The sequence below is a fragment of the Arvicola amphibius genome, chromosome 12, assembly GCF_903992535.2.
Source record: "Arvicola amphibius chromosome 12, mArvAmp1.2, whole genome shotgun sequence".
Taxonomy (NCBI): Eukaryota; Metazoa; Chordata; class Mammalia; order Rodentia; family Cricetidae; genus Arvicola; species Arvicola amphibius.
The window spans coordinates 57,600,937-57,614,433 of record NC_052058.2 but is presented as its reverse complement, the minus strand read 5'-3'; the positions used below and the strand labels follow the sequence as shown (position 1 = coordinate 57,614,433).

Here is a 13,497-nt window from a genome sequence, read left to right as displayed (position 1 = left end):
CAGTTTTTTCACCATTGTTTACAAGGCTGCTGGCTTAAGGCTCTCATTTCTTTAAGTTGGGCAGTTATACTACCTCTTAAATGGTTTTTTTTTGTGTGTGTGTATTCTAATTCACCCCAACTCCCTTTCCTATCACAGATAACTTTCTAAAAGACAGATTAAGACTATTATTATTTAAAACTGTTGACAGTTCTCAAAATTCATGCAGTTCTTAGTACAGCATATGAAGAGTTTTACTATATAGTCCTGTTCACACTTCAGACCTACACCCTTGTTGCTTGCTTGTATCACACACTAAAGAATTTGACCAGACAACAAGACAAAACGGCAGCCTACAGAATGTGCAAAGATCTTCACTAACCCCACATCAGGCAGAGGTCTGATCTCCAAAATATACAATGAATTCAAGAAATTGGTCATCAAAAGAACATATAATCCAATAAAAAATGGAGTAGAGACCTAAACAGAGAATTCTCAACAGAGGAATCTAAAATATCTGAAAGGCACTTAAGGAAATGCTCAACATCCTTAGTCATCAGAGAAATGCAAATCAAAACAACTCTGAGATTCCATCTTACACATGTAAGAATGGCCAAGATCAAAAACACTGATGACAACTTATGCTGGAGAGGTTGTGGGGTAAAGGGAACACTCCTGCATTGCTGGTGGGAGAGCAAACTGGTACAGCCCTTGAATATCAGTGTGGTGATTTCTCAGAAAATTAGGAAACAACCTTCCTCAAGACCCAGTAATACCACTTTTGGGTGTATATCCAAAGGATGCTCAATTGTACCACAAGGACATGTGCTCAACTATGTTCATAGCAGCATTGTTTGTCATAGCCAGAACCTGGAAACAACCTAAATGCCCCTCGACCAAAGAATGAATAAGGAAAATATGGTACATTTACACAATGGAGTACTACACAACAGAATAAAACAATGACATCTTGAAATTTACAGGCAAATGAATGGATCTAGAAAACATCATATTGAGTGAGGTAACCCAGACCCAAAAAGACAATCATTTTGTGTACTAACTCGTAAGTGGTTTTTAGACATAAAGTAAAGAAAACCAGCCTACAAATCACAATCCCAGAGAACCAAGATGAGGATCCTAAGAGAGACTTACAAAGATCTAATCTACATGTGAAGTAGAAAAAGACAAGATCTCCTGAGTAAATTGGGAGCATGGGGACCCTGGGAGAAAGTTGGAGGGGAGCAGAGAAAATGTATTGCTCAATAAAATCAATTTTTTTAAAAAAATGCATTAATCTATAAAAAAGAATTTGGCCAGAACACACTGCTTGCTACTCTGTAGATGCTGCTGTCTTACCTTATGCATCTCTCTTTTTAACCTGTGTGATCTGTCTGTCCTGACCCCTCCATTCATACATTGATACTCTTTGTCCATTCCATGTTAGAGTCTATGCTAGGTGCTTCATATACATCAAAGAATATTACTATCTTAGCCCTCCATGGTACTTACATTCTTATACAAGAAGCAACAGCCAAAATATATGACAGAAATATGACAAATGCCTTCAAGTTTAACTGATGTAAGGACCATCTAACCTCAAAGATTCTGCTGTAGAAATTATACTGTGTCTCTAATATGCTCACATTGTATTTTAGTGTCCTGTTGTACAGGTGTTAAAGCAGTTCAGTGCCATGTATTACACATGCACTCAGGGTATATTAAATACTTAATGTAATCAGAGGATTCTCTCCTACCTGCCTGTTCCTAAATAACCACTTAGAGGCTTAATATTACTAATAAATGCTTGGCTGATGGCTCAAGCTTATTATTAGCCAAGTCTTACATTTAAATTAACCCATATTTTTTATTTATGCTTTGCCACATGGTTCATGACTTGTTACCTCATTTTTTTGTATCTCTTGCTTCCTTGGCAGCTGACTGGCATCTTCTAGACTGCACCCTTCTCCTATATCTCTGCTTGATTTCCTGCCTGACTCTATGATGCTTTACCATAGGTCAAAGTAGCTTTTTATTTATCAACCAGTGAGAGCAACACATATTCGCAGAATACAGAAAGACCATCCCACAGAAAGACCCACTTTCTGTCTAATCAAAATTGGAGGTTTTTCTTTTGACATAGTAAAATTACATATAATAAAAGGGTTATCAAATAAGAGTTAGTTACAATATCTAGTCTATTTGCATTTGAAAAATTGAATACCCTATCATCTATCCCGTCTTTATGAGTCTAAAGTTTCATATCTAATTTATCTTTTATCATAACTACAGGAAAGTATAATTAGAACTACCTAGTCTTCATCTCCATCAAAGACCCCAGAAAGATATAATATTACCTGTGTAAACAGGAAGTGCATTGCAAGCAACTACCAAAACTCTAGAAATGACAAAGACATCTGGCTTTTAGGACAGTCACCCAAGATTCCTTTGTAACACTGGGATATCCATCTTTAGCCACAGGCCAATAGTATCTGTCAGACATTTTAGTGAAGTAGGAAATTTAAAGGACTCTTCTGCTTATATTGGTGGTTTGTCAGTCGCTTTTCTCTATGTCCTGCAAAATGTCTGGTAGTTTCTTCTGTGAAGCAGGAATATGAAGGACAATCACTCCTTGTTTTGGCAAAGTTTAGCAGTCATTTCCCTGTGGGTCCTGCATGTCCAGTTTATACAGCATACTGTCAAGCAATCAGGCAAGAACAGTTTCTTGCCCAATTGGCTAGCCTTGCCACATTGAACAAAACCCCATAATGAGTTTCTTCAATGCCCATCATTTTCTTTGAAGGAATTGGTGCTGCCAGGCACAGACATGTCTCTATGGAGAAAAGTCTTAAGTTCTTAAAACATTTTAAATGTCATATTCTGTAGGTCTTTAAAGTGTTTGAAGATTACCTATTGAATTGAAATATATCTTTATATACCTAAAAAACTAACTAATATGGCTATAAGTTTGACTATTATAGATGCCTATTAATCTTTTTAATTGTATGTTACATTTTTAAATGAGCTGCATAAACATAATACCTTAAACAAGAGTAGAAATATACATACACTATAACAAAAATGACCTTAAATTTATATCAATAAACTAAGTAAACTAAAATCCATACCAATGTAAAATATTTTGAGATTAACAGTTGTTTTCTTTTAACAAAAGTTGATTCAATACTCTTTACTTCCATCATTTCTACATCATATCCCCTTTCTTCTTTTTGAAAAAGATTGACTATGACCAATAACAGTTTATAATCCAACCCTTTAAATGAAAACAAACATTTATAAACAATATTTTAGGAATTTTGATATAGTTTTCTAGACTATTTCCTGCTGATTGGTGGGCACTGGTGATCTTATGGGGGTCCTGAGAAAATCTGAGATAATAACCAAGTCCTGGAAAGACCATTTATAACCTTTGTTGATAAATAGCCCCCTTTTCCCATTCACTTTCCCACAACAAAACACCTCTCCACCTGAGCTCTGTTGTATGGTGTCTTTCTCTCTCATGCTGCTTTTTTTTAAATTATAACTCCACTAATAACCACATGAAGGAGTCTATACTAGGCTGTTTTGAGATTTCCTCTGCCAAGAGAATTAATCCAAATCTCTTCTTGTAGCCTCAGACAGACTCCTCAGACAAATGCAAAAGGCAGCCACATTCTTCACCAAAATATTACAAGAATGATCTTTAGGCAACATACTAAAATTCTCCTCTGAAACCTCTTAAGCCAGCTCCCCATAATTCATCAGATCACACTCAGTGCTGTCTTCCATGCTCTTACTAGGATGGCCCATTAAGCAGCACTTAAATTATTCAACTGCTTTTCTAATCCACAGTCCCAAGGTCCATATTCCTTCAAACAAAAGCATGGTCAAGGCTTTCACAGCAATACCCCACTCCTGGTACCAACTCTGTCTTTCTTAGGGTTTCTACTGCTGTGAAGCAACTCCATGACTATGGCAACTCTTATAAAGGAAAACATTTAATTGGGCGTACAGTTTCAGAGGTTTAATCCATTATTATTGTGGTGGGACATGACAGTATGCAGGCAGACATGGTGCTAGAGAAGCTGAGAGTACTGCATCTTGATTAGCAGGCAACAGGACATAAACTGATACCCTGCGAGTGGCTTGAGCATGTATGAGACCTCAAAGCCCACCCCCACAGTGATGCACTTTCTCCAACAAGGCCATACCTTCTAAAAAATAATCACACCTCCTAATTGTGCCATTCCTTATGAGCTTATATGCTAGCTCCAAACACTATGCTTAACACATGGTAGGAATTCAACAGGTGTTTGTTCTGTTTGAATGAGTAGATGTATGCACAAAGAATCAGTTAACAGACTTGGAACTCCCAAGCCAAAATTTTTCTGATGATCAATTTATTATTTAATGATTTTTTATTCAGTGATCATTTCATAAATTGATACTAAATTAATACAAATGCAATAATCTATTATGTTAAGAGATTATGTAATACAGTTCTATAGAGTCAGGAAACATCTACTCCAGTGATAGCTACTTTTACTTGACAATCCCAGATTAACTCCAGCCTTTAATGTCCCCTGTAAATCACAAAAAATGAGTGATTCCAAAAGTCAGTGTTTCCTGTTTATGATTATATTGATACCAAATATTCTATGTAATGAAGTATAGAATCCACAAAGGCAGTCACAGACTATAAAGAAAAATATCCAGTTTAGTGGCAGGTGAAAACTCAGTGTGTCTGTCTATATGCACAAGTATACATTCACTCGATACACTCGATCTTAGACTACTTTGTCATAATAGCTCCTTAACATTTTTCTTAGGGTCAGTGGAGTTTGTTACATTAATAAAGTCTGAGATAGGTTCCCACTGTATGCTATGCATGGTTCAGATAAGATTGGGCACATTCAAGATAGTATATCACCACTGCTGTAGTGATTTTAGACCACATCATAAATATCATACAAACTTCATATTCTTTTAAAGGTAAAATCAAAGTTTTTCAGAAGACAAATGAGCAACAGAGATTGGAGATTGTGTCCTGATGATTGAATTAGCAGTGGTGAGACAGTACATAAAGAATTAGACTTCACTTATGGATCAGAGAGTAATTCTAAGACTACTTGGACAGGGTTCCAGAGGACTGTAATAGAGAACTTTCTAGCAGCCTGACACTGACTCAGAGTCGCAGGCACCTCATCTCCAGTTCAGACAGGGTCTGGTTGAGCTTTTCAAGAGTGTTGTGAACTGAGGTGCAAACAAGATTGTTTCAAAAGAAGATTTTCAGATCCTAGATACTATGAGGTTATGAAAGAAAAAATGGTCAAAGTACTTTTCATAGTAACATCCACTAATAAATTTATTACATGCTTGAACTTGTATTGCTGACTTAGGAATTTAAAAGAAGAAAAAGACGTGTTGCTCTGATGTAATTATAGTAAAATAATGATGATGCTTTTCACTTATGCAGCGCTTTTCATCCAAGGATTTCTAAGTGCTTTACAAACATGCACTAATTAAGCCTCCCAAACAGCCTGAGGTAGGTGCCTGTCTTCCCGAGTGTGCCAGGGATTCCTGCTGGCTGCCATGTCCTTGGAATGCGCTGCATGTTAAGGGTCACCTGTCATCTTCAACTTCGTCTTCCCTCTGAACCATTGCAAGTTTAGAGTCTTAGTGAATGCTGCTTGAGGACTTGTTTCACGTCCTGTAGATATTGACAGACTTCAAGCTTTTGCTTTCTCTATGTCAAATTAATCTGTATATTTATAGAAACAAATTCTGAGTGTTTAATATACTATCATTGGATTATATTTTTCACTTTCAAGGATTTGTTTCCATTTTCTTCTCCAGGTACCCAAAGTCACATTACCATCCTTGTTATCTTATCAGAGAGGGCCTTTTTTTGGACTAAAATTATATATTATCAAGAAAATATACTAAGGTTGGGTAATTCAATGGTTTAAAATGTTTTATCTTAACACTAAAGACAAAAGTTAAGTATCACTGAATAGTCTTGTGAAGAAAAAGTAGCATGGTGGGGTTCATAAGCTAATATAGAGGGATTTACAAGTTTTCCATAGGTTCAAGGCAGCAGAAAGAATTGGTCCATACAGAGACACACTAAGCAGGACACCATTAAATTCCATTTTTATGGCCGCACATTACAAACTGTCTAATGCAGTGGCCACACAGAGAGAGCAGATGTCACACACCCAGCTAAGTTTCCTTGGGTTGCTAGGTCCCTGGTAAGGGCACAGAAGTAGTCCCTGGACTGTTAATGCCATGTCAAGTCTTCCTGAGTCAGAAGGACATGTTTTGCTGCGTCATTCCCCTTTGTATCTATGGTTTCTATCCCTTTCAGAACTTACCCCAAACTGTTTCCCTAACTGTGAGTAGGCGTATCTTGTGAATAAATAGAATTTTGTTAAATCCACTAATTTCTGAAACATCTTTTTTAGCAATTAAATTTATTCTTTGACAGTTTCATACATGGATATAATATGGTCTGACTACTTTCAACCTCCGCCCTCTCTGAAGCTACATCTAGAATAATACTTTCCCTTCTCAAAGTTTTATCTCTTCCATGGAACAGAATAAAATACAGACTTAAAATTTGCAGCTTGCTTTGGTAAATTGTAGATCCAAGATTTTTCATGAAGTTTTATTTCCCAGGATCACTCAGTATAAATCTTAAGCTGAAAGGTATATAAACCTACCCCAAGAGGTAGATTCACTTGAAGTGCATGTCTTATATTTAATTCTTATGCATTGTGTACCGTAGCACTTACTCTTTAGATATGGTCTGATACATGTGCAAACACATGAACATGTGTGCAATTAGCATCTTAATACCTACTAGTGCGTTTCTGTGTAATCCTTCTTGTGAGACGAAGTTAATATAAATGTGAATACTTACTCTAATCAAATTGACATTTGTTGGTGAAAATTATTCTGCTTAGTAGAAGCTCAAATAATCTTGTCAAATGTACCTTTTGTTTTCAAAGCTTATATTTTCACACTATAAATGATTTCCTTCCGTTTTATATTGAGCTCACTAGCATTCGCTGCATGAGCTATGCATGAGCATGTTGAAGCTGCCATATTTGCCTGGCAAAATAACATTTTGTCCTTTTCTTCAGTGCTGACTAATACTTTGTTAAAATGCTTTGTAGAACAGATTTTCTTTTATTCAGAAACAAAAGAATATTAAAAATTAAGAGTAAACTGTATCTATGCTTCAGGCTGTATTTACAAATCCTTGGCTTCTGTTTGTGCAGAATAAACCAGAGCTCACAGTAGCCTTGCTTTTACTAAAAAGAAAAAGACACACAATTTAGCATTAGAGTTTACAGGTCAGCTGCAGTGATTTGCAGGCTGTGCAGCTCTCTTGTCCTTCCCGGCTCAAATGACGAGATGTGTTGGGAGCTCACTGCTCATGCTCAGATTGCATATCCTTCTCACAGGGGTGGGGGGGGGGGTTAGTCTCCATCTCCACAAAACAGAGTTACCACTGTTTTCATTTCCCGGCAGAGTAGTGCTGAGAGCTGCCAGAATGTGATTTTTCATAGTTTTCATAAGAGCCATATATATAAATAATTTGTGAGTTTAAACAGTTGAGTTGAGTCTTTCACTTTATTTGGAATAGACCTGCCTGACAGGTTTCTGGTATCTGAATATAGGTCATCAGAGGTAGATATTTTAGAATTTATATTTTAATGAGAATAGAAAGAATAATAATATTTCTGAAAATCACTGTCACTGCTGGGGAATCCTGGAAGTGTGACATTCATAGATCCTGATGATGAGCTGCACTGCGGCTGTGTGGTTCAGAACAGAAAAGCTTAGCACCTGTCTTTCTCTTTTCAGCCTCGGAATGGATGGCTTTGGCCAGCCTGTGGGAATTCTGGGACGTCCTGCCACCGCATATGGATTTCGCCCTGATGAACCTTACTACTACAGCTTTGGGTCTCGATAAAGTCACTCCTTTCTATTTGTACACTCAGCTGAGGAGAAATCTGTGTGGTGTTGGTTAACCTTGAATCTTGACTTAATAATGCATGTTGATACTCCTGTGGGGCTGTGTTTCTTCTTTCTCCATGTTGTTAGCTACAGGTTAACTCTGACCCTCACGCCTTCTCTTAAATACAGTTGATGCTCCAGTGTTCACTCATCCAGACACATCTTGAGGAGAATAATATTTCCCATGAGACTGTTGCGAAACTACTAGCCTGGAAAAGCAAATACTACATTATGTACATTAAGTGACTAATTTCTATTAAAAAGTGGCATTCATGCAAAGGAATAAGCCAAAGTCATGTGTTCATATTTACTGTGTTTCATAGGAACTACTCATATACATGGAATACAGTACCCTTTTTTGGTTTCTCTTTCTACTTATAAATTTCTTAGTGTTTGTATAAGCTCTGCTACATTTAATTTTTTTTAAATGACCCTCACTCAGTCTTTTATTTCATGCTGTGTCTGGAAGCTTCTCTCAGAAGGTTATTAACTAACAATGAACATATGTTGTAAGTGGTGTTGTACCTTAAATGATCTGTTTTACTCCTGAGTGATTTAGATTCATGACCTTTTGACTATAGCAGAATACTGGGGCAACCTCTGTGAATATAGAAGAGCAGCACTGGGATTCTAAGCTTTGGTTTTTCCCCTGAAATGTACAATATAAAATGTGGACAAGCTAATTACTTTTACCTTACCTAAGAAAATTAAGGAAAGGGTTCTTTCTCTCTTTGTTAACTTAAGATGGAAGTGGGTAATGGGAATGGAGAGGGTCATGGTGATTAATAATGAGTGAGTTTTGAAAATGATTCATTGATTTTAAAACGTTGAAATTTTTACTTGAAAAAACAAGCAAGTGAACTAATTATTAGCATAGGTTGTTTCTTGATCACCTCCTACTAAGGAAACACAAGGCTTCCAAAGAACATGGATCAAAGGTAAGATTTCTGCCTTTAAATTGAAAATCCCACCAGTCTAACTGTACTATTTACCTTCATTTACTCATGTAGCACACAGTACTAGAGCGGGGAAGGTCCTTTGGAACAGTTCAGTTCATGTGCTGGAGAAACCAAACACTTAAAAATGTAAATATAGCCAACAGGTATGTTCTTACCTGGTCCTTATGAGGTAGTATATATTCTGGGATGTTGTTTGTTTGTGAACTCACAGCACAGTTATTGTCTTTGTTTCCCTTTTACCCACAAAATATTAAAGCCAGAACAGTTTGAATCAGTACTGTGCAACTCTCATTTTTACAGTTAACAAACAAACAATCTCTGCCTCCAAGCATGAACACCTGAGTGCAAGTCCCAGGACCTGCGTGGTTGAAGGAGGGGCCAATTCCTTCATGTGTGTTCTCTGCCTTCCCTACACAGCATGGTGTAATCTATGTACCACTACACAAACCCAGATATAAAATAAGTGAAAAATATAGACTCTTTTAAAATTGAGATATGATTTTAGTCAGTGATGACACCTGTCTCTGTTTTAACATAGCAGTCCTTGTACAATTGCTTTCCTATTGTGTATCGCATACACAGTGTAAGTACACAAAAATAAAGTGACATTTACACACTTACAAAGACATTCCAGATAAGGTATAACATTTCTAATGCTGTGCACAAATTTCTTATATATATTTTGTATTGTTTTCGGACTTCACAGTTTTATAAAATTATAATTTTTCCACTCAGACATTGACTAGTTTCACTCCCTTGTTTATGAAAGTTTGCCAGTAAGATCAATAATGAAGAATATCTGAAATATTGTTTCTATCAGAGATCAGAAAAGGGTCAGCACTTGACCCTGGTAGGAATAACATTCCTCCTGTAGGTCATATCCTAGCCTCACTGGATTTGTATTACAAATGAAGGTCACACTTACTTAATGACATATACTAAAAAATTTCTTATGGGATAAAAATTAAAGTTTCTACAAGAATCTTAGGTGATCTGGGGCTATACCCAAGTGGGTCAGGATTTACTCAGCATGTATGTACTAGGTTGTTTCCTCAGATAAAAATAACTGAATTAAATTTTAAAACGACTTGGAAAGGAAAACATAAAATGTTTCAAAGAATAAGCTGCCCTCAGTCTTTAGCTATTAAGTGACTAAGAGAGCAGACTGCAAACTGTAGACTTATTTGGTTTTGGTGAGGGATAGACAGATTCAGAACTCACTTTGAATAATTTTGTTTAGTGTTTTGTGAAGGAAGTAGCTTTTCTTTCATCTGTTTCTCCTCATTTTTTTTTCTTCTGCTGTACTAAGAATTTAACCTGAGTCCCTTGCATATAATAGGCAAGTGCATTACCCCAACCTGTATCCCAAGTGGCAGGCAAGTGAATATTCTTTTTTTACAGGGTTTTATATATTTTTAATTGATTTTTATTGAGCTCTACATTTTTCTCTGTTCCCTTTCCTGCCTTTCCCCCTCGCCCATGGTCCCCATGCTCCAAATTTACTCAGGTGATCTTGTTTTTTTCTACTTCCCATTTAGATTAGATCCACGTATGTCTCTCAGAGTCTCTCATTGTTGTCTGGGTTCTCTGGGATTGTGATTTGTAGGCTGGTTTTCTTTGTTTTATATCTAAAAACCACTTATGACTTAGCACATATGATAATTGTCTTTCTGGGTCTGGGTTCCCTCACTCAATATGATGTTATCTACTCCATCTATTTGCCTGCAAATTTCAAGATGTCATTATCTTTTTCTGATATGTAGTGCTTCATTTGTAGGAGGAGGATGCTTGTCTGTCCCAGACACCCAGAACCAAAATAATCAGACAGAAACTGTATTAATTAAATCACCGCTTGGCCCATTAGCTCTAGCTTCTTATTGGATAACTCTTACATATTAATTTAACCCATTTCCATTAATCTGTATATCACCACGAGGTCATGGCCTACCAGCAAAGATGCAGCATGTCTATCTCCAGTGGCGGATCCATGGCGTCCCCTGAATCCACCTTCTTCCTCCCAGCATTCAGTCCAGTTTTCCCTGCCTACCTAAGTTCTGCCCTATCAGGCCAAGGCAGTTTCTGTATTCATTAACCAATACAAGCAACATGTAGAGAGAAGGAGCTCCCACATTTCCCCTTTTTTGTTTAAACATAAAAGAAGGCTTTAACATAGTAAAATTATATATAACAAAACAGGTATCAAGCAAGAATTACAGCTACAATATTTCTATTTATTTTTATTATAACTAAGGAAAACTATAACTATCAATTCTTCAACTCCATCAAAGACTCCAGAAGGATATAATATTACCTAAGTAGACAGGAAGTACATTGTAAAAAACTTCCAAAACTCTAGAAATGATAGATATATCTTGCTGCCTGGATAGTTACCCAAAGTTCTTCTGTACCTTTGGGGCATCCATCTTCAGCCTACAGGCCAGCAGACTTTTCCATGATGCAGGAAATTTCAAAAACAGTTCCGCTTATATTGGCAGTTTGTCCATCACATTTTTCCGCATCCTGCAAAATGTCTAGTAGACTCTTTCATGAAGTAGGAACCCCAAAGGATCATCTCACCATTAGGCAAGTTCAGCAGTCATTTCTCTGCAGGTCCTGCATGTCCAGTGAAGCATGCCAGGCAAGAGCAGTTTCTTATCCAAATGGCTAACCAACTCCATAAGGAGCCTCTTCAATGTGCATCATCCTCTTGAAGTAGATTGGTGCTGCCTAACAGATGTGTCTCATTGTCAGGAAAAGTATTAAATTTTTAAAACATTTTAAATGCCATATTCTGAAGGTCTCTGAAAGATTTGAAGAATACCTATCTAACTGAAATATTTCTCTATATATCTAGAAAATCTAACTAATATGACTACAAGCTTGACTATTATAGATGATTATCTATTAACCTATATTTCTTAATTATACATTACATTTTTAAAAGAACTACACAATCACAACACCTTAATCAAGAGCATAAATATACATATAACAAGATTGACTTTAAATTTGTATCAATAAACCAAGATGTATTCCAATGCAAATTATTCATATCTATATTATGTCCCCCTTTAAATGTAAAAGAACATTTATAAACAGTATTTGGGAATATGGGTATAGTTTTGTCCAAACTTCTTCCTGCTGTCTATTGGGCAAAGTATTTTCTTTTGGGGTAATTTTGGGGTGTTCACGGTGACCTTTCAGGGGGTCTTGGTCCATCGTACCATATTGGTCTGGAAGCAATCCACAGGTTCTCATCTTCTGTGGAAACAAAAGAAAACCTCTTTTCCAAAGCAATATATCCTTAGACAAAAATTCTGTACTCAAAATACCTTTAAAATATACATGCTGGTTTAGCTTAGCAGCCCATACAATGAAATGTCTCTCTGAAGCCCGGCAGTGGTGGTGCACGCCTTTAATCCCAGCACTCGGGAGGCAGAGGCAGGTGGATCTCTGTGAGTTCGAGACCAGCCTGGTCTACAAGAGCTAGCTCCAGGACAGGCTCTAAAGCTGCAGAGAAACCCTGTCTCGAAAAACCAAAAAAAAAAAAAAAAAAGAAAGAAATGTCTCTCTGTACTTAGCTCCTTCACAGTCAAAAAATTCAAAGATAACACAATAATATACGTAATCCAGACAGATGTTTAGTCCATCTTTACATGGCTTATTTTTTTTACTCCTTTTAATCTATGACTATTTGTAGTCTGTCTCTTTAAAGACTTTACCCCTTTTTTAAAAGCATTAGTTTTATCTTATGTCTCTCTATATTCTTTTTCTTTTCTCTTCCAAGCCTACATAAATTTATTCAGCACTGTGACCCATTTATAGGTCTTTCTCATCTGGATTTGTCTTTGTTGTATATCTGAAATTATTTTCTGACCAGAAGCGCTTCTTAAAATGCTAAGCACTTACGAATCTAAGCTGCGACATTACTAGGTCAAATATGGTACTGTCTGCTCAGTCCAAAACTTAAGCTGTGCTATTCCTATGATATATATGGTACTGACTGCTATCTCTGCACAGTCCAGCATCGGGGAGCCGCTTTTGCTTTGGAGCCACACACACTGCCCCAATTTCAGGCACATAGCCAGTCCATGTAGTCATTAAGCAAGCTGCAGCAGTCTGCTCATAAACCCCATCCAAATGCTCTGTCTCCCACAAGAGCCAGAGGTTACACTGGCAGGGCCCAGAAAACCAGCATTTTATAACAGCCGCAGCTTTTTTCCTGCTATGGCTGAATTAGGAAAATCTCCCTTAAAGGAGCCATCTCTCTGTTTGCTTCTAGCAAACAGAGCCCATCCAAGAAAATACCACTAGCAAACTCTATTCTTAACTCTGTTCTTTTGTGTCTAGAATTAATTTTTAAGCTGTCTCAGGTTTTTATGTGGATGTAGTTACCCATGTTGGCATGCAATTTATTGCAAATTATCCATCTCTATAGCAGGTGAAGATCTTTTCCCATTCTGCAGGTTGTTTTGTCTTGTTGACCATGTTCTTTGCTTTACAGAAGCTTTTCAGTTTCAGGAGGTCACATTTATTA

General features: G+C 36.9%; 1 protein-coding gene across 1 annotated transcript in view; it reads left to right on the top strand.

Annotated features, from left to right (window-relative positions):
- Kifap3 (kinesin associated protein 3) overlaps window positions 1–8,284 on the top strand; it is a 129,725-nt gene extending 121,441 nt beyond the window's left edge. The window contains exon 20 of the mRNA XM_038349684.1: window positions 7,849–8,284. Coding sequence (XP_038205612.1) covers window positions 7,849–7,957 — 109 coding nt within the window. The 3' untranslated portion in view covers window positions 7,958–8,284. The remainder of the gene's footprint in view (window positions 1–7,848) is intronic.
- Window positions 8,285–13,497: the final 5,213 nt, after the last annotated feature.